At 37.6% G+C, this 22,689-nt stretch overlaps 1 protein-coding gene across 1 annotated transcript in view; it reads left to right on the forward strand.

Annotated features, from left to right (window-relative positions):
- The first annotated feature begins 2,166 nt into the window (after window positions 1-2,166).
- SNX9 (sorting nexin 9) overlaps window positions 2,167-22,689 on the forward strand; it is a 33,674-nt gene continuing 13,151 nt past the window's right edge. The window contains exons 1-5 of the mRNA XM_039358266.1: window positions 2,167-2,553; window positions 12,588-12,674; window positions 13,511-13,585; window positions 15,013-15,126; window positions 21,282-21,435. Of these exons, the coding sequence (XP_039214200.1) occupies window positions 2,542-2,553; window positions 12,588-12,674; window positions 13,511-13,585; window positions 15,013-15,126; window positions 21,282-21,435 (442 nt within the window). The 5' untranslated portion in view covers window positions 2,167-2,541. The remainder of the gene's footprint in view (window positions 2,554-12,587; window positions 12,675-13,510; window positions 13,586-15,012; window positions 15,127-21,281; window positions 21,436-22,689) is intronic.

Consider the following 22,689-nt stretch of genomic DNA (forward strand, 5'->3'; position numbering starts at 1 on the left):
AAAGCGGCGCAGTGTAGGACTTGCTCTGAGAGAGTCTTCAGGAGCTGCAGGGCTGCTTGGGGCGAGGCAAAGACCCCAGGATCAGCACTTCCGGCACCACCCAGAAGAGAAAGGAAGAAGAGGAGGTGGAGACAGGAAGGGATATAAAAGGAGGCAGGTTGGGCAGGACAGGGAGAGAAAAAAAAAGACACAGCCTTGGGAGGAGGAGGAAGAGTCAGCTGGAGCTGCACCAAAGGTAAAAAGAGGAGGGGCGAGAGAGGACAAAAAACAGGCTGGGCACCCACACATAGGTGGCAGCGACAAACAGGTAAGAAACACGGCTGGGGAAGGATTGTGGCATGAGAGTCCATTTTACCTGCACTACGCCACCCAGACCCCCCCCCCAGCCTGCCCAATTTTGGCAGGCAGCAGTGCGTTCTCCTCACTGTGTAGAGAGACTGGGCTGGCCAGGCAAAGTCAACCAGCAACAAGCTGAACCTGCCTGGGTAAAAGGGAAGCACTCAGAACGCGGTCAGCCTGCGTGGCAAAACAGTCGCCCTGGACACCAGGCACCAGGCACATGAGCTCACCGCCCTTGCAGGTTTGGCATGTCACCGGTTCGCCTTGCCCAGCCCAGCCACTCCATGCGGTGAGGAGAGTGCGCCGCTGCCTGCCAAAACCAGGCTGGGGGCTGGGCAGTGTAGTGCAGGTAATGTGGACTCTCATGCTGCTCAGGGTGTCCCTTCCCCCGGAGTCCACGGGTGTGTGAAATGGATGAGGGCCATTTGCTGATTTCCTTCAGTGGATGCCTGTTTTTCTCCCTCCCTCATTACAAGTATCTTCCCACCACTCTGCTCTTAATGCTGTGTGGCTCTTGTCCAGCAATTTACAGTGGCCTTTCAAGCCATGGCCACCACCAGCACAGCCCCATCTGGCAACCTGTCCCCCTCCCCTTGTCCCTTCCTGGGCACAGGGAGGGAGGGAGGAAGGGACAATGGGAGGGAGGGAAGGAAGGAAGGGAAAAAGAGAGAGGGAGGGAAGGAAGAGTGGGAGGGAAGGAAGGGACAATGGGAGGGAGGGGACAATGAGGAGGGAGGGAGGGAAGGGACAAAGAGGGAGGGAAGGAGCAATGGGAGGGAGAGAAAGCGCCCACCCCAGTCCAACCCCCCTCACCAGAGACCCACAGATCCCCCCACAGCCCTCCCCGCAGCCCCCACAGGTGGCCCGCAACCTGAGTGATGTTGAGTTGGTCATGCCCCCCAGGCCATTGACTTCGCTTGTCAAAAAGTTGCAAAAGGTGATCACGTGACCCTGGGACACTGACTGTCATAAGTATGAATCAGTTGCCAAGCATCCGAGTGTAAATCACATGACCCTGGGGATGCTGCAACAGTAGTAAGTGTGAAAAATGGTCATAAGTCACTTTTTTCATTGCTTTGTAACTTCAAACAGTTACTAAGCAAATTGTTGTAAGTCGAGGACTACCTGTACTCTTATCACTTTTTTCCTTTTGGGGGGGGGTCATCAAGTTTTTGACACCTTGCTAGGTGACTGGTGGTACTCAGATATTGCCATATCCTAAAAGTGGTACAATGGGCGAAAAAGTTGAAAAGCCCTGTTCTAGGGCAGCCTCACCTAGAGCACACTACAATAGTCCACACCTGTAATGAGAGGAACGCAGTTCTGGAGTTTCTCCTGATTTAGAAAAGAAATAGGCACGCAAGATGGAGCTTTTCTTGGCCAGTTACCACTTCTCCTCAATGCCTTGTTTTCTGCATTTTAACTGCAGTTGTTAGGCTGGAATGGAACGAGGGCCACCTACCTGATTCCTACTGCGGTTAGTCACTGTCTTAATAGTATTAGGAGCAAACTATTAATTCAAAATGAACAGGGCTACTTCCTTCTGGCAGTCCTGGCGCCATCCAAAAGAGCTTGGGACAACCACTTTCCTCGCGCCTGTCCGCTGCGCCCGTGGGCAAGGACGGAAATCAGCCTTTGCACTGGCCTAATGTTTTCCACACTGACAGAATACTATTATTTCTAAGGCAGGCTGGAGTTTTAGCGGATGAACGGCGGAGTCGGCGCTCCTGGGATGCCGAGGGGGCGAGGAATTGGGAGGCAACTTCCCCACGGCTCTCGCTCCCCTCCGCCGAACCAGCACACGTGCGCCCAAGCGGTGGGCTCTCGGCGAGATGGCTCGGGCTCCTTTTCTCCTTTTTCCTGCTTAGGTTTCGGGACGCCTTCGTGGAAACCCCGCCCCTGGCTATGGGCGAACCGATCAGGAAGAGGCGGGAGGCGAGAGGAAACGCAGGCGGTGCTCGCAGCCCGGATTCTGCCCGGCCGCCAGTTTAGGAGCTCCTTGCCTTCTCGTGGCTGGAAGTCCAGCAGGAAGGGAAGGGGAAGCGGCGGCTGGCCTGAAAAACGGAGCAGGAGCCGCGCCGCCGCCGCCTTCCTCCTCCCTCCTCCCCCAGCGCCGCCGCGGCCCAGTAGGAGGGAGCCTAAAAGCAGACTCGCCAGTCAGGCTCCCTCCGGAGGCGGGGAGACAAGCCGCCAAAGCCCACCATGGCCACCAAGGTGAGGAGACCCCGGCTGGCCCCGCTCGCCCCTTGCCTCGCCGCCTCAGGTTTGGGGAACGCTGGCTTGGCCGCCCCCGCCCACTCGTGTTTTGTTTGCGCTTTGAAACAACTCGGGCGTTACACGGGCAAAGGGGGACGGCTGGTAGGGATGGGGTTCGTGCCTCTCGCGCTGGGAAAGCGGCGGTTTGGCGGGGTTGCATCTCCCGCTCTTGGGGTGGGCGCCGTCCAGGACGGTAGCATGAGGGATACTTGTCACAAGGGCGTGTTTGAGGAATAGACCCTCCGCTTCCCTCGGCTGAACTGTGAGGGGGGGGCGGGGGCGGAAGGGTGCCTAGCCCGAGCTGTGCATTTTATCTTGGCGCCTTTCGTGTACTTTGCCCCTTTGGCTATTGCACACGCAGACCTCCTCCGCGTGGGCCTTAGACCTGTTTTCCGGTTGGGGCCAGCCAACCGAAGGCAGAACGCAAACTTTGAAATAGCTCTCTAGAAAAAGAGTTCTCTCCAACTAATAATAAGTTCATCAAGCTGGTAAATAGCGATGTGAGTTCTTTTGGACGGGGAGAGATTTCGTTTTCCAGTTCAAAGGCTTCTATGCCCTTGTCTTTATAAACTTAGTTATTTTCTTACCTGGGCATTTCCCCCCCCCCCTCCAAGTTCAGTGTTTTAATGCAGACCTATGACAATATTAGAAGAGTTTAGGTTGGCTCTTGCCCTTTGTAGGCGTGTTCACATTCAGCACACACCCTCCATACTGTACTTCTTTCCAGATGTAAAAATAAAAGTGTCTGTTCCATCCTGCAATTGTGTCCAGGATGCAGTACAAATATTACAGGGTGCTTTTTTTAAAAAAAAAAAATCTAAAATTGTAGATGTTTATGTGAGAGTATCATTGGGCCTTGCTTGGCTAATGTTTTTAGGGCTGTGAATATTAATTGCAGGAAAACATTTTAATAATATTGCTGGAGATAAAAAGCATTAACAGATCTCAACAACTCCAATTTTGATATGTGGGGACTGGGAAATAAAAGCAAGATATATTTAAATTTGGCAGTTAAAATTATTGTTTGCTATATTTAATTCTTGAATACAAGTGTAAAAACTGGTAAATATTAGTGGAAGAGATCCTTGTTCTCTTGATCTATAGCAGGGGTTCCCAACCAGGGGTCAAGATGATATTCCAGGGGATGCGAAAACTTGGGTTTTCAAAATTATAGTGTATCTGCAAAATTCGTTGCAGTTATTTCGAACTTTTGTAAGGGGTGTGAGAATATATCAGAAGCGTTCTAGGGGTGCGGGGTATAGAAAAGGTTGGGAACCACTGATCTATAGGCTTAAAACTGATAGAATTATCAGTGCAATTATTTACAATAATTAAGATTTCCAAACAATGTTTGAAATAAAATATGTGTAATCACATGGATCTATTGTTTAGAATTGTAGTTAGTAATGCTTTTACAGACTTTATACTTTCCATGTTGGTTACTATTCTCCACTGAGATTGAGAAAGTGGTTAAAGTGAAACTTCAGCAATGATCATATCATACTGATATTAGCAAAACTGAAGTATTACAGCAAATATACACATACACTTATACATACATCAGCCTCAATTTGGTCTAGTGAAAGCATACTAGATTTTAAAAGTATTGCCACTGACTACTGTTAATATTCACTGTTTATTATACATGAACAAACTAAAATCTATGTAAAATGGAAACAAATGTTTCTAAGGTCTCTCAGCTATGCTGAAGGAAAGACAAGAGCACAAGATTTGGTGGCATATTTTCTGTTGAATGTGGACAAAATTCCTATTCTTTCTACTACATTTGAAAACAGTTAATCCCCCCCCCCCAAAAAATGGAGGCTCTGAGTTCATGTGATCTTTTCCGATAATTGGTTAATTTAACCAGTTTCTTTAGAACTGGATCAAGTTCTTTGAAAGTATGTCATTTTTCAGTGCTCAGCATTCTAGCAGGAAAGGAAAAAATGACTTAAGTCTAAGTTTCTTCAAAAAAAATAATCACAAGGCATTGATGTTGACTAGTGCTGTAACTTCATCTGTCGCTGTATAGCTCTTCCCCCTTTCTGAAGTAGTTTTATATATAAATTAGAAAATTTGAAATTCAGTGAGAATTTTCAGAGTTGTGGTGAGATTGAATTTCCTTTTGTTTTCTTTCCCTTTCATTTTGAGACTACCGTAGTTATGATTATTTACAGAAGGAACAGTTTGGAATACTCAGTTATTCTATTTCAGTTGTGAATAATTTGACTTCTGTGTTGCAGCTAAACTTTTTTTGATTGCCCTATTGATTGGAGGTGTTTTTTTCTACCTTCAGCCAAATATCCAAATATGTAATATTAAAGAGAAAAGAAACCAATTACAAAAATTAAAAGTATTTATTGTAATATTTTATTGTTCAGTGGTTGTGTGTGGCTTAATATGAAATATCCTAATGTGGAAGGGGAAAATGCCTTTAAGGAGGAAATTATTTTTTTGTCTTTACCAGCGTTTACTGAAAATCCCTAGTAATACTTTACTGTTTTGCATTTATCATTTCTATTGAGTTAGACTTTTTCTGGCTATTACTACATGCAGCAATTCGTTAGATAAGCAGTTCAAACTGGGCATGAGAGTGAAGGTGGAAGAAACTAGTGCTGAAATCTTTGGGGCTCAGCCCCTGAATACATACACACATACACACAGAGAGATTTCTGTGCACTCATTTAGCAATTGGTGGGAATGCAATTAGGGTAGACTTGGAACAGAAGCCAAAGTTTGAGGTGCATTTTACAGTATGCCTTATACAGTACATTCTGGACTCAGCCCTATTGAGCTGAAAATGATTTTTTTATAAGCAATGACTTACTTAGCTTTTTAAACCAAGCTTTTAAAAATACTCTGATTTCTTTTAAAAAATATTAAATTTAACAAATTATTGTGATTATAAAAGTGCAATAGTTAAATTGTGCAATACTTAAAGAAATATTTTTATTTCCAAAAGACATGACTTTTTATATAAAAATTTGAAGTATATTGCTAATTTTTGATGCTTTACAAGATTCAGCTCTGGTATCACTTTGAACTATATTTCTACTGTGGTGCAATGTGAATTTCCTTTGCCAGCTGTTGGAAGCTAAAGCTACTGAAGATTTTTCCACTGAAACAATAGTCCAATTAGTGCTGATTTCCGTATCTGGAATAGGCAACTACACAGTGTTCAAAGCAAGTGAAGGGTCATTGTCTCTGTGCCAGTGAAATGCAATTTCATTCTGTAAACAGAGGCTTGTGGCATCTTTTATATAGCTAGTTTTCTGGAGGGAAATGATAGGCTGATTTATTCTTTATTCATATAACATTTAACTGTAAATGATTGACTAAAATTATTCTGAAATTTTGAGAATGAAGAGTTTTAAAAACTAGGGAGTTTTGTTTTTATTTTCCAAATACTAGGTTTGAATCCTTGTTGATCCGTGAAATGAGAAAATGATGGCTCAGAAGTTCATAAACTTATTCATAAAAATCCACTGCTAGGTTTGAGAACTTGGGTGTTCTAAGTTGTGAAGGTAATATAGTAGATGAGTGGTATAAAATTTTGAATATGAATAGATGTTGCCACTGAATAACCATTTTAGGATTTTATATGAAAACTATATATTTATATATTCATATTCACCTGAGGATATGCTGCAACACTGAGTACACAGGTGTTGTAATATCTATTTTATTGCTAAACCTTCCAAAATGGAAGATCAACATAAGTAAAGATGACAAAAGCCAGTTCTGCTATTGCTTTGGCAGTGCTTGTAGATTGACTTTCTGCACTATTTGTCCTGCTGTTCAAAAGCAAAAGATAGGATGATGGTGAATGCATTGTGCAAGTAAAGACATAGTATAGTGGTTAAAGTTCCAGGGTAGAAATAGGCCACGGATTCTAGATCTGCCCTAGACAAAAAGTCAGCCAGTCACTCTCTCAGCCCTAAGAAAGAGACAATGACAAACCACTTCTGAAAACCTTTCCAGTAAAATGGCAGTGATTTTGTCCAGGCAATCACTGGGAATCAACACTGATTCAACAGCACTTCCCTCCCCCCAAAAAAACTGAATAATAAAACAGTTTACACTAAGTGCAGGGATTTGTCTAAGCTCGGATCCTCAGTGTTTCATTTCTGAACTTAAAGCACACCATGAAATATGAGGGGCTGAATCCAGTTTTCCCAAATTTGATTTTCATTTTGGCAATTTGAGTTTTTTTTAATTCAGTTCTTCAGATAAAGTATCTCCATTTAGCACTTAAAATAATAATTTCCACTTTATGGGAGAAAAAAAGGGAAGAAAACAATGAAAGTTTGGGCACCTATTTTTTGTTTCATTAGGTACACTCGGTATGCATTTGCCTACCTTTTAAGTGCCCTGGGTGACTGAAGAAATGGTGCAATGGAATTTTGAAAATAATCATATGAAACGTATGTAAGGAAAACAATTCTCATTGTATATTCAGGCCTATTTTTACCAGTTTTTTATAGTAACAAGCTATTTCTCCCAAATGATTTATTACTACATTAATCCTTTCAGCAACAGTTCCTGCACAGTTTATAGCTAGCACAAAAAGTCAACATGGTGCCCACAGATATCTTCCTTGATATCTGCTAGTCTTCTTGTCAGCAGGGAACTCCCTCCCCATACACACATGTTTAGAGAGATATATCAATGTTAATTAAATCGGAAGCTGACACGTTCCATAGTAAAGCACAACCTCTAATATTTTTATTTGCAAGAATGCCTCTGGGATCTTATGGTCTCATAAACATTTTTCAATAATAAAAATAAGGGCCCCACTGTTTTGTTTAGAAGTGTACCCACATTCATCCCCCCCCAAAAGAGGGTAAAGTAAAGCAAAGATGGCAGAGTTTATCAGTTTGCTTCTTTATGACTAGCCATACCCACTATGACTAGATATATTGTCAATGCTCAAATTCAGCTTATGAAAAACTTAAACAGATCTTGTGACATATTTTCAAATCCAAAAAGTGGCCACATACCCCAAATCCGCCTATCCTTTGTAAACTAAATGCTTAGTTTACAAACAATGTAATAAGTATCTGGCGACAATAGAAGAGAAAGAACTGGAGAAAAACACAAAAAACAAAGACCTGTAAGTAGAACAACTGTGACAAAAGAAGTAAAAAATAGTACCAATAGTAATAAGCATCTTAGATGCAATCCAAAACGTTTGGAACACTACTTGAACACTATTAGCATTGACAAAAATCACAATTGGTCAGTTGTAAAAGGCAGTTTACATCCTGCAATGATACCTTTAATAAAATAAAACAACTGCCTATTCCAGGTCTTTGGGAGGAACTCAAAAGGTCGATAAAAATGATGTTTAGATCGGTTCAAACATCTGGCTGACCGTGTGGCCATCCATAATAATATAACATTAGCAATTCTTAGAGATGTATTATAAATAATATAGAGAAAATTGCATTTTCAAAATGCTTTGCAGTTAAGAATTTATTAAAGAGTTATATTTGCTTAGCAGTATCAGTAATTATTTACTGGATTGGCTCTTGTGTTTATCCCTGAAACTCTCAAGCAAATCTCTAGACAGTAATCAGACCAGTTTTATATGCTAATAATTCCTTATCACTGTATGCTTGTATATTAATAAATATGTACTGTCCATAGAATACTTAAGGCTTTAATGAGGTTTGTGTAGCATTCAAGCAAGAAAAGTTGACTGTATCAATTATGAAAAATGTAGGCCTAATTACAATGTCTGATACTATCCTGCACTGAATATAAATAATATATAAAGAATCCTAATTTATTTAGCAAGATGCCAATTTCAAAAAGTGAAAACCTAAAATCCTTTAAATACAGATATAATAGATTTAAAACTGAGATAGAACCAAAAGAAAAAAGCTTAATTTATATTAATGCTGGATCAAATATTTCAGTAAAAGAGAAAACATTTCTATTACCTTCTAGCATTTTCCTTCATGATGTGCTGCAAATCAGATTTGTAGATGATGCAAAATGTATGTGATAACTACAAGAGAAACTTCAATATGGCATTGATAAGTTAGAGAAATGGGCTGCAAATAATTATTAATTCAACAGAGACAAAAGCTTAGGATAAGAAAATGCACAGTTATAGGATTTATGTACTTGGCTTGCTAACCATGTTTATGAAAAAGTTATTAGAGTAAGTTGTTAATTGCTATTCCTTTTGAGTTGCGATGTGGCTGAGAAAAAAAGCAAATGTAATTTAAGCTACATCAGCACAAACTTAGTTTCCAAATCTTGGAAAATATTTTGCTTTATACTGCATTATTTAGGCTATTTTTTGAGGATTGGATACTCTGAGAAGGATTCAGACAAATGCACAGCTTCAGGGAGGGGTGATGAGGATGATCAAGAGTGTATAGAACAGTGGTTCTCAACCTGTGGGTCGGGACCCCATTTGGGGTCGAACGACCATTTCACGGGGGTCGCCAAACAAGGCTGTCCGCCATTTTTTCCCCTTTTCTTTGGCCACGCCCCTGGCACCTGGTGATGTATAAGTGGTTGGGGGTCACCACAACATGGGGAACTGTATTATGGGGTCGTGGCATTAGAAAGGTTGAGAACCACTGGTATAGAAAGAGTGAAATAACTGGAGATGTCTAATCTTGAGAAGATCACCAAGGGATATGATAGGAATCCTTAAATATCTGAAGATATACTGCACAGAAGTGTCACTCCTTGTTCTGCATTGTTCTATATTTCAAGATGCCCAATAAATACATTTAAGCTACAGAAAGTCAGATTTTGAATGAATTGAAGAAAACATTTTCTAACAATGTTTGGTTGTAGAACCAGTATTTAGAGAAGTGGTAATTAGTAGGATGTGTTCAGGTAAAGAATAAGCAACCATCTGTCACTGATGTTTTAATTTGTGTTCTTAAATATAACACAAAGTTGATTGTAATGGCTTTAAGTGGCACTTTCTACCGGTATCATTGTATATTTGAAAATAATTTCCAAATGTCCATTTCCTTAGTCAAAACCTGGCTGGTTAGTATCAGCATTCAATTATCTTTCATAAGTTCCAATAAAAGATATTTACTTTAATTCTGTATTGTCTTATGTATAGCAACCTTTTGGGCACCAGGGACCAGTTCTGTGGAGAGAGATTTTTCCATGGACCGGAGGGGGCATGGTTTTGTGAGCTGCCTGCATCCCGTGGATGAGGCTCTCCTTGTTTGTGCGGACTGCTTGCTGGCATGCCGCTGCCCGGTATTAGTCCATGGTTGAGGATCCTGTTTGCTTTTGTTTTTATTATGACTGAAACAAACTTTACTGTGCTTGGTTTGTAGCATCAGCATTTCAAAAGAAGATATTTTCTATCCTGCCGCCTTTTAATGTGCACTTAAAGCATGAAATATAACTAATGACCACTGCATAACTTGTAGAGTGTGGCATAATTTTAATGTCCGGGGAAAGAAGCTATAATTAGACCAGATGTTTAACTTAATATTTGGTCACTCACAACATCTAGAGGAAGGATATACATGGGTCGACTCAGAGTTAATTTATATCAGATTAAGTTTAGATTACTGCTAAAATGGGTATTGCTGTGTTTGGTGAAATTTATTGTGCGGTGGGGAAAATAGTTCATCTATGAAGTGATTGAAATGTTGCTTATCATAATGAAATTCAGCTTTAATAAAAATATTCTTATGCACCTAGCTAATAAAGATACAGCAGAAATAATGTTGAATGTTATATTTTAATTAGCCATTGAATATCAAATATTGGTTCCCATTTTTCCAATTATAATTGTACCAGCAATTAAGCTTAAGCACATTGAAAGAATAACATATACAGGAGCTGTACAAATCTAGATAAGAGTTAGATGGTGGTAAAGGAATTTGACTCCTTTGCTTCAACCAAGAGGCATATTTATTTTCATTTGTTTTTATTTTAGTTTTTCCTTTTGCGTTAAATTTTGCATCAAAAGCTTCTGGGGCAGTGAGTTGTAAGGCACCATGTACAGTGACAGCAGGATGTAAATAGCGTGTAAATCAATGATCCAGAACACAATTCTTTTCAAACTATGTTTTGCAGAATGTCAAGAACTTGATGGGATTCCATCTGTTCACTGCCTTGAGTTATATATAAAACAGTAGGATATAATAATAATAATAAGACACTAAGAATAAAAAATCAACATAAACAGGGCCATTTTTTTTCAATCATTAAGCTTTGTCTCTTGTTCAGGATTCCAGGATTTTTAATTAAGCCTATAAAGATTTGAAAACAATATGCACTTATAGTATCTTTTAGAAGAAATAGTCTGACTATTGATGGCTCAATAAACTCCACAGAAGTAATCTGAAAATCAATATAATATAATGAAAAAAAAAATGACAGTGTTCAAATGGGCTTGACCATGTTTGGAGAGGGGAAGAATAGAAGAATAGGAATAGAATAGAATAGAATAGAATAGAATAGAATAGAGCTGGAAGGGACCTTGGAGGTCTTCTAATCCAGCCCTCTGCTCAAGCAGGGGAACCTATACTATCTCAGACAAGTGACTGTCTAGCCTCTTCTTAAAAGCCTCCAATGATGGAGCGCCCACGATTTCTGGAGGCAAGCTGTTCCACTGGTTAATTGTCCTCACTGTCAGGAAGTTTCTCCTTAATTCTAGGTTGCTTCTCTCTGTTCAGTTTCCAGTCATTGTTTCTTGTCCTGCCCTCTGGTGCTTTGGTGAATAATGTGACAGTAGAGTCCACTGTACTTGCATGTACATGGATGTGGAATACAATTCAGTGTGTTTCTTAAAATATTAGCTTTGAAATATATTTTAAGAAATTGGAATGGGAGATAAATACTTTGTATCATTGCTCCTTTGGTTTCTTAATTGCTATTTAATTGGGATACATTGGACCATTAATGTATGTTTCAATTATTCCTCCAACATAAATTTGTTCCTTGAGTATTATGACTTTCATTCATAAAGTATCAAAGTGTCATTTGGGCAGATCCTGTTCAATCATCCTCTTAATGGATTTAATTTGGATAAGCATATCAAATCTGGTATGTATTATGAAGATCCGTTTTGATAACTAAAGAAAAGCTAATCTCTCATATTTTTGCCTGTTGGTTCTCTTTAGTACTTCTCAGTTCAAAGGGAAAGGTTGAGATGACTTTCTTCTCTCTCTCCCCTTTGCTAAAATCTGCTAAATGTATGTATAGAGCAGCAGAAAAGCTTCATTCAGAAAATGTATGTGTATTAGGCAGCTATTAAAGCCCTAAAGCAGAGGTTCCCAATCTTTTGGGCACCAAGGACTGTTTCTGTCGAGAAAAGTTTTTCCATGGACCGGAGGGGGCGTGGTTTTGCATGCTACCTGCATCCCACAGATGGGGCTTCACTTGTTTGTGTGGCCCAGTTTCTGGCATGCCACGGCAGTTCCGGTCCATGGATCGGGGGTTGGGTACCCTTGCCCTAAAGCAAGAGTGGTGTTAGCATGAGTCATTGTGTGGGTCAAACTCCTGGAAAAGAAAAAGGGCAGAGCTGTATTTCCTACTACTGAACCCAGTGATTTAATGAAATATCCATATATAAAAGCAGGATGTCTCTGACCACCAAGTTCCCATGAAAAAGAATGACTTTATGCCCTGCTTGTGAGTCTTGGAAAGTAATAGCTGCATTATGTCATGCAGCATTTATTGTTCAAACGTAGAGGCTTGATAGACTTCTATGTTTGATTCTACTAGTTTGTGCCATGTTTAATTATGCAAAGGAAAAAATAAATTTAATTTGATTTGATTAGGTGCAACCAAAAGGTTGGAGATATTGAGAATTGGTTCTTCAGGCTTGCCTGACTTGATTCCATTTAAAATATTTTTGAAATTTGAATTTTATTTGGATTTTAGGATTCAGGTTTTCAAAATGCTAATTGATGAATTTCATATTAAGTTTTTTCCCCCCTGAACCTGAGTTACATATGTCATTCATGTAGAATTTTTTGCATACCTTATAGGCTCGAGTGATGTATGACTTTGCTGCTGAACCAGGAAATAATGAGCTAACAGTTAATGAAGGAGAAATCATTACAATTACTAATCCGGTAAGGCACTTTAGTAGGCAAAAATATGTACTATAAGTATGTCCTAAATAATGTGTATTAATCATTTTGAAAATTTAAAGATGAAAATGTTCATTAATTTTATTGCAAAAAAACCTAAAGCACATCCTTATTTTCTCATGCAGATTAATAACAATATGGGCTTTACTTGATATAGTTTTACATATATAAACACAAACTGACTTGAGTTCCCCAGAGCAATTTGTTCAACTATTTCTCAAAGTTGCAAATATTTATTGATAAATAGAGTTAAGAAATAAAAAGAATTGGGTTGTACCTGAATACCTGGGCTTAAGAGTGAGTCATTGGAATTGGTGGGAATTATTACCAACAAGTAATAAGATTATTATAAAAATCTGAAGTATTCTATAGTTTTCTCTGTCATTTGATTATTTGTGTTACAAAAAATAGAGGAAATGGTAGGAAAATAAGGAGTTTGAAAGAAGATACTTTGTGGATTTCCTAAAAACTTCTACAGGCAATTGCATAATAAATAACCTGCAAGAACCATTAGAGGTTTTATTGATTATACTTTTTTCCTGTATTACAAATATTTTGGTCAGAATTAACTGTGAACATATTGTTTGCTATCTATGAAATTAGCCCATAAATATAATCTGAATTTACTTCTCGAATGATTCTAAGAAAAAAAATAAGAAAAATACCATTATGCTTTTTAAGAAGGAAGAAACTAAAATTGGCTGTTGAAGGTATAATAATATGTAAAACACAGAGTATAACTATTTCTGAAAATTAAATATATAATTTCTTACTTTTATAATTTAATTGCTAACCCCATATTTTAAAATTTATTTTAGGATGTAGGTGGAGGCTGGCTGGAAGGCAAAAACAGCCAAGGAGAAAAAGGACTGGTTCCCACAGATTATGTTGAAGTAAGATATTATAATAAAACAATATTTGTCAATATATAAAATGAAGCTGTCATATAATGTATAAGTAGACTTATTGGCAGTGTTATATACAATATTTTATATGGTACACAATTCAGTTATTTAGACAAAACCAAATCACAAACTGTTGATCCTTAAATGTAAAATTACATGATTTCTGAAACAGAAAGTAATACTGTATAATTTATGGAACACACACAAATTGGGTGAGTCATATGTGTTTAGTAAAATTGTTTTTTGCATTTGAGTCTCGAGCTAGACTTTTGGTTAAAAAATCTGCTTTAGATTTATTGACTAGGAAGATTTTAAAAATGCTAAATTGGTTATATGAGTTTCATATAGACATGTAATTTTTTATTCTTTCCAGCTAAATGGAATTACGAAAATAAACTATGTTGAGACTGTCTATCCATTGGCCTGATTAAGCTCCAAAAATTGAGCAGAAAAAAACAACCAAATTTGGTATGAATAGTAGAAACATTTGAAGTTAGGCTGGACTGAGTTAGAGAAAAAGAAAATCCATAAAATTTTCCCCATTGCAACGATGTGGAAGAAGTGATTGGGAATGTTGCCAGCTCCTCCATTTCAACTTCTCTGGCCTGGTCACATGACCCAGATAGAAGCTATTATTAAAGACATAGAAAAATTCAGAACTATGTTCTGCATGCTTTTCCTGCTTTATTATTTTTTCTCAGACCAACAGAATGTTGGAAATAGATTAGCTAAAAGGGATCAGAAATCTGTTTATGAGCATATAACTCTCCAAAATGGAATTTAACAGGCCAAATTTGGCATAGGGAAAAACTAGCAAAAGAAAGATGGAGTGTCAAAAATGGGCCAGATCAGGTCAGAGGCTGTAGAGACAAAAGTTATAGGAAAAAAAATTCTCATTATATTATGAGAAAGAGTTGTTCGGTAATTCAGATGAATCTTCCATTATAAGTTACATGACCCATAGTGGAATATATATAATTCATCCTGGACTTTTTCAGTGAACATATATACACAGAGATGCAATAGAAAAGGAAAGCAGAAACAGACACTCATATAGACAGATGCAGCACGTTAATTGGTTACACAGAAGCAAACACAGATGCCTTCTATATGGGTTCTGCTGGATTCAAAACAAAACAAAACCAGAAGCCATGCTTTGCATGTTTTCCGACTTTGTGCTGGTCTGTTTTTTCTTGCTGAATACTTGTAGGCATTCAGTTTGTACTCAGAATGCATAAAATAAAATGGTAACTTTTAAAAAAAGTTTGATTAAGTTATTATATTAGGCACTTGCTTTAAATGGGGAAGAAATAGTCCTGAATTTATGTGCTCCATGAAGTTCAAAATTAGATCCTCAATAGAAATAGTTATCTTTGATTTTAGAAATGTTTTTTCAGCAACTTTCTGTTTTTCAGATTATACATGAAAGCACCAGAGATGGAATTTTGGTAGCTGATCAAGCCTTTTTTGACTGCTTCTCCTCAAATGCTTCACAGACGAGTTCGCAAGCAGTGAAAAACAATAGCCAAGTATGTATTTTAATAGTATTCTTGAGTGCTAGAAGCATGGTGAATTGTATAGAATGAAGGAAACTCGATGAAGCCTCTTGAAGTGGGTTATCGAAACAACTATGGAATTATCTAGTCATTATAAAAATGATTTTATCAGCTTCCCGTTTCCCTTTACTGCATATTGTAATGTAGATTTGTATCTGTACTGGTTTTATTTCACAATATTTAAATCTTTGTAGTCCATAGATCAGTAAAGAGCCCCATTTGCTTTTTTGTTTTTTTTGCATTTGTAAATACAAATCTATTTGCTCTTGCAAATAGCAAATGTAAAAAAAATGTAAAAAAAGTTATTGATTAAATACGACAGTACAATAATACAAAATAATTTGATAGCTCAAATTGCTTTGGGTTTTAATTTTATAGTAAGCAAAAACTTAATTAGCAACCATTTTATTAGTAAAAGTGGAGAATAAGATTTGTTCAGATCACTGCAGTCATGAAATTTTCTTAGCAATTTCCTATCACATAGGAAATATTTTAGGTTTATTTGAAGATTAGTAAAAAAAGAATGAAATACTATACCTTGTATTCTTAGAAATTTTATAAATGAAGTGAAGTTTCCTCTTATATTTAAAATTAAGAGGTACTTAAAATGCACCTAATGAGATGGATGGTATGAATTTTTATGTTATTATGCAAATTATTTTTTATATTGTCATAGGACTATTATGAATTTATGAAAAATAACAAGTGAATGAAAAATCTCTTTGTGTTTGTAGAAGTAATTCATAGTGATTTTCATTGCTGGGTGAATTTTTAAAAAAATCATATCCCTGTTACTAATCCCAGGAAAGTCTGACTGTAACTCAGCAGTAAAATTTATTATTATAGATGTGTGATCCTCTTTAATTATACGTATATGTAATTATAGTATTTCTCAGGTGTTCCTTGAATATTTTTTCTTCCACGTTGTCTAACGCATTTTCATTTCACAATATATTCTGATTCTTTTGTCAGTTCAACTAAGGAAGCTAATGCCTGAGATGCAAACATAGCTGGATAGCCTTTGACCAGTCCCTCTCTCTCAGTTCTAGAAAGGAAGCAATAGCAAACCACATCTGAAAATCCTGCCAGGGAAACTGCAGGAACTAGTCCAGGTGGTCAGCAGAAGTCAAGAGTGACTCAGAGGCACCCTCCCTGCCTCCCCAAAAAGCATGATAGTCAGGAAAATCCAGGGCAGATGGAAAAGTCATACTTAATATGCATTGGAATGCTTAATTTAACAGATGCTCCTGGATTTATTAATTATGAATTATTTGGGAGTTTAAAAAAAACTTCAGAAATACATTGTTTTTAATTATTTTTTGATATTATTTTAATTTAAAATTAAGCTGATTACAAATAAAGCTGAAAGAGAGCATTCTTGCTTGGTGCTTGCTTTACGTATAGAAAGCCTGATTTACAGTTCTGATTCTAGGTAAGTTTTTGATAGCAGTGTCTAATGTTACATTATATATAGTTCTAGTTCTTTCTGATTGATTTATTTTTGTATACACACATATCATTGTTTGCTTCAAGTTGCTTAAGCTGAAATAGGCTATAGTTTAGCTAATAAAATAATATATAAATGTTGAAGTTCTTGGTTTGTTTGGGAATACAGAATTTGCCTCCTTGCTGTTCAATAAATAGTTTTTAAAATGTTTTAAATGAGAATTTAAAACTGTTGCTGAAAACTGTTGAAGTCCATGGCATTTGTAAGTAGTTCCCGCAAGCACAGAAATTTGGTAAGGGTCAGCTGAATTCTAATTTCTCTCCTTCCTCTCACTTATTACTCAGATAATTTGTGCGACGCTGAAAGAGAGAATTAGATCAAGATACTTACAGAGCATCTATTTCTTCTTTGCATCCTGTCAATTGTTTCTGCAAACCTAAGGGGATTACAAAATATTGAGACCCATTGCATTAAATATTAAATAGGTAATATTAAGTAGGTTTTTCCAAGAGGCACTCTTGACATTATCAAAAAATATAGTCTGTCCCCCATTCAGAAATTCTCATCACCTTTATATCTGTCACTAATTACCTCATAAAGTATATACAAAGCCACCTTTTAAAATTTATATTTATTTCTTGACCATGTGGGTTTCTATGTGTGCATGTTTCATAATTTTCCCTAGTGGAAATTTATTAGAGCATCGGTGTCAAACTCACCGCGTCACGTGATGTGTTGCGATGTATTGTGACTTTTTTGAATTTCCGGAGCTGGGGTGGGCATGGCCTCCACATGATGCAATTGGCCCACGGGCCGGCAGTTTGACACTCCTGCATTAGAGTTTCCAAATGTGTCAGGTTAACAATAAAGCTATTTTCAAAATTATGATGTAAAGATGATTTGTTTTAACAGATCATTACATAATAATCTAAAAATAGAAGTGAAAACTTGCAAATTCTTTACGGCTCACTGCAGTAGTTCATTCTCATAATGCAAAACTATGGTTCAGCAGTATTTCCATTTGAGATCTTTGTATAAATATTATATCGCTAATTTTGTTTCATTATATTCCATCTACAGTTAAGCTTTCTCTTTTACTAGCTCAGATTGATTATAGTATAGAACTTGGACTGTGCCAGTCAATTTTTCTTCAGTTGGCTTACAGTGTCCTCCGGTTAGCCCTTCAAGCCCTTATAGAAGTGCATATTTTAAAATATCAGGGTCAGGACTGGATTAATAATTTCAATTTATGGCTGAGAATCCAGTTATGTAGTCAAATGTTGTAGTTCCGGCTAATGAAACATTCCAAAGAACTTCCAGGCATTTATTTTCCTAAAAGTCTTTTATTGTTACAAAATGTCAGCACAGGCACAACGGAGGGATGCTAGGATCTAAGTTCTCTTCCTCTGAGCAGTTAAATTATCAGCATGTTCCCTCCCTAAATTAGCTGTCATATCTCACACTATCCAATTAGTGTGAAGGTCAAATGTTTTCTTCCTCTTTCTTTCCTGGGCTTTACCCCCCACGCCCCTTCTGCTCTTTATTAACCCCATATTTACCAGACAATTCTGCATATTGTCAAAAGCAAGAATATACAATATTTGCAGCGTTGACATCAAAATGATGAAAGCAGTGTTGTATTATCACTGTACAAGTTCTGCTATGTTTGGATGTGCTGATTTTGTCATTTGACACCCATCCCCAGTCCCTTTATGAATACCTCTGCTCTTAATACTTGACAATTTTATATCCACTTGGAAATCTGAGATCAAAGAGAAAATGTATGTATGGCTTCTCCCAATTGAAGAAAACAAGCTATGTGCAAATTACGTTTGTAGTAAAGTTGCCTCTGATAGATGCTAACAACCAGATTTTGGTTTATCTGCCCCAACAATATTGAAGCAAGCATCAATGTTTCTAGTCAGTTTGGGAAGCATTTCCTATGTGACTTTGTTATAACGGAAGAATGCTCTTGGCTTTTGAAAGCTGTGTCTTTGCCTGCATGGATTTATTTCAGTTAAGTTTATATAAGTTTTGCTTTTATACATTTTAACCTTAAGGATCTGAACATTGTAGTATAGTAGAATTTGTGCTAAGGGCAATAACTTTTGCTTGGATGTGTGTTGCTTCTGATTATATGAGTCATATGGTATGTATACTTTTTAGCCATCCACCTTGTTTGCCAGAATTTGCCTATACCAGTTTTTCCTAGTGTTCCTTTCTTCATTTCTTTTCCTCCTTTACTGAATAGTTATTTGTCAGACTGGATTTTCTAGCATTTCTCACTAATTCAACCATTTTGGAACCTCTCGTACAATCTTGACCTTCAATCTTTTCTACAGGAAAGGTTATTTTCAGTGAAAAATAAACCATTATTTGATTTCTTGATAAATTCTGCTAGTTAGTTAAAACTTGTGTCTATTACACTGTTGCATTCTAAAATATAGGAGCAGAACTGGAAATGTTTCACTGTAGCTTTGGAAACTGGAAATTATAGACATGCAGGAATTTACTAGTTAGTTAGTTATGTTAATATGAAGATATAGTTTTCTGACTATTTTTCCCCCGTGTAGAAGTTGTTCATTCAATTTTTATTCTACTGTACTTGTTTTAATGGTAAGAGGTACTGTTGCACATCTATAAGCAAGAATATATTTAACAAAATCTCTGTACTTTTTTGATTGCTTCTACTGTCTTAGTTTAAGCTTTTAGCAAACTGGAGAAACTCAAAAATGTAATAAAGCTCCAGTACAACTATGTAACTTTTATTTTATATATAGATAATATCTGCTTAACAGTCTTAGTTGGGACGAGAATTTCCATCACTAAGCGAAGTAGTTACTAGGCAAAACATCACACGGCTGCACGACTTACAAATGGCAGTTCCAGTAGTCTTAGTTGCAGATGGTCGACATTGCAGTTGGAGGCAAGGTCCTCACACTTCCCCTGTCTTGCTTTACTTCCCTAACCCCCATCACTGCCTTTTCGGTTGCCCTGCACTCCACCACCACTGCCTGTGCCTGCCATCCTCTGCTGCCTCCCAGCTGACATTTGTTATATTCCTCCTCTGACGGGGTTATGGGGAATGAGCATCTCTTTTTGTCGAATATCTCAATTGCCTTTAATACTAAGGTATCTTTCTGGGTAAACCAAGGATTATGCTGTGCTAGCGGCAGAGAATATGCTGCCCCTAAGTCACATTGACACCATCTTTCAATGATGTTAAGAATAAGGTTAAGTGTTGTGAAGCACTTTTAGAATGATTCAGAATAAGGGATGATGTTAGCATTCCCTAATTTTTGGTACTCTGTGCCAGTGCCTACTCAGTCTTAGCCTAAAGCCAGCCCTAGGAGCAATGATTTTCCTCCTTTCTTACAGGCAAGTTTCAGTTGATTTGGGGAAGAGTTGGCATTCTTGAGCATCTGGTCTAGAGTGTCATAGGGCTGGGCCATTCTTCTTCCCCTCCCCCACAGTTATCACTTAGAGGAAGCCACTGGGAGAAGTTATCTGTTGGCATGAGGTGATATATTATCAATCAATGGGTGATACTCAATTATCTCCACCACAGATTGGGCAGAAGATCTCAATTCCTGGAGGCTCTTAGATTCTGGATGAGAGAAAACTGGCAATGTGTCTAAATACAACCTAGAAGAATCACTAGGAATAAAGGAATTTGGAGGCAGATCAAAACAATCCAACAAAGAAATTTCAATAAAATTTCAATAAAAGTTGGCAACTATGACAAACCAGATGGAATGAAGCAAGGCTTTAACTCTCCTTTACGAAAGGCCTGGGTGAAGAGACAGATTTTCACAATTCTTCTAAAAAAGAATAGCAGAGTCGGGGGGGGGGTGTCTGTATCTTACCTTGCAATTGTGGCAACTGTTTGTAATTGCAAATCTGAATTTATTAAGTCAAATATGTGTCATAATTTTCCAATGCTTTGCAACCTTCTTGCCTTTCTCTGCTGTAATTGAATCAGGAAGCATCTAATCATCAATTTTTTTCTGAACTGAGAAGTTCTCATTTTCAAGTTTGGAATAAAACAGGATCTTACACCATGATTTGAAGTTTGGTTAGGAAACTGTTTAACTAAGCACTTTCTGATTTAACTACAGTATATCTGTGTTGTAGAGGAGAATAAAGATATTCTGTATACAATCAAAATACTTGTGTATGTTTTAGCTCAGTAAGTAAGATACAATTTTCCATACCTGCTATCTTCTTTTTAATAACCAGGAAAATTCTAATTTCTAATGTTGAATTTATGATGTTTTAAAAAATATTGAACTGAACACTGGCATTGCTTGAATTTGGCTGTATTTTGAGAGAAATATTATAAAAAACTTAATTGGACAATCGTATTTTCAGAGTTTTTAAAAATTTTATACTAGCAAGTAAAACTTGCATGATATAATCAATTATATACATTTCTGTTATTACTAAAAATTTGCTTTTTTCCAAACATACTTCATTTAAATGCTAAGAGGAGACAAAATTTCCAAATCTGTTAATCATCCTTATGTGTTGTTTTCTTCTAGAATACAATTTTGATTGTTCTTTGAAAAAAATGTACTTTAAAAAAATGGTGTAGTTTTAAAATTAGTTCCAAATACTTTCACTTTATTTTTATTAATGCTATTTCCTTAGACTAATGGCTCCTTTATCTCCTTTGTCATAGGTTACCAGTAATGCAAATGATCCGTGGTCAAGTTGGGACAATACAACGGCAGGTGATGCTTGGTCAACAAAACCTGAAGCTAGGCAGAAAAATAGTGCATCAAACAATTGGGAGGCAGCAGCATTTGGTCATCCTCAAGCTTATCAAGGTCCAGGTCAGTAGAGATTGTCATTGATAATAATTTGTAGGAATGGTGATTGGACTCTTAAGTTTGACTTTTGATGAAATGCATAATTCAGGGTTTTCTAAGACTACTAGAAAACTGGAGGCAGAATGTATAAATGGTAATCCTTCACATTATATACTGTGTAGATCTATTACTTAAAGTCAGTGATCTAGTAGATGGGCATGTCAGGGAAGATTGAACTATATGGGAAAACAAAAACAATATTAAGTTTATGTTTTAATATATTTATTTTACTAAAAAGTATTGTTCCATCTGATTAAATACAGAATCATATTTGAGATAGGCCACCTAGTTCCCCTCATCTTCAAAACTATTTAGTATAAATAGTAGGGTCTGAAGACCTAGCTCTTCCGATTGGCCTGGGGACCAAAAAGGGAACCGCATCTTCATGGAGGGAAGTGTGTAGTGGGGTGCCCCTGGGGCTCTTCAACATCTTCATCAACGATTTGGACAAGGGGATAGATGGGGAATTCATCAAATTTGCAGATGACAGCAAGCTGGCAGGAATAGGCAACACTCCAGAAGACAGGCTTAAGATACAGGAGGATCTGGACAGACTTGAACACTGGGCGCTATTTAACAAAATGAAATTCAATGGTGAAAAAAATAAGGTTCTACATTTAGGCAAGAAAAACCAAATGTACAGGTATAGTAATAGGGGGTACCTTGCTCAATAGAGGAATCTCGGAGTCCTAGTGGACAATCACTTAAATATGAGCCAGCAGTGTGCTGCAGCTGCCAAAAAGGCCAACACAATGCTAGGCTGCATTAACAGAGGGATAGAATCAAGATCACATGAAGTATTAATACCACTTTACAATGCCTTGGTAAGGCCACACTTGGAATGCTGCATCCAGTTTTGGTCATCACGATGTAAAAAAGATGTTGAGACTCTAGAAAGAGTACAGAGAAGAGCAACAAAGATGATTAGGGGACTGGAGGCTAAAACATTTAAGGAACGGCTGCTGGAATTGGGTATGTCTAGTTTAATGAAGAAAAGGACGAGGGGGACATGATAGCAGTGTTCCAATATCTCAGGGGCTGTCACAAAGAAGAGGGAATCAAGCTATTGCAAAGCGCCCGAAGGCAGGACAAGAAGCAATGGGTGGAAACTAATCAAGGAGAGAAGCAACCTAGAACTAAGGAGAAACTTCCTGACAGTTAGAGCAATTAACCAGTGGAATAATCTGCCTCCAGAAGCGGTGAATGCTCCAACATTTT

The sequence above is a fragment of the Crotalus tigris genome, unplaced genomic scaffold (assembly GCF_016545835.1).
Source record: "Crotalus tigris isolate CLP2741 ecotype Arizona unplaced genomic scaffold, ASM1654583v1 scf7180000019007.31208882:3723066, whole genome shotgun sequence".
Taxonomy (NCBI): domain Eukaryota; kingdom Metazoa; phylum Chordata; class Lepidosauria; order Squamata; family Viperidae; genus Crotalus; species Crotalus tigris.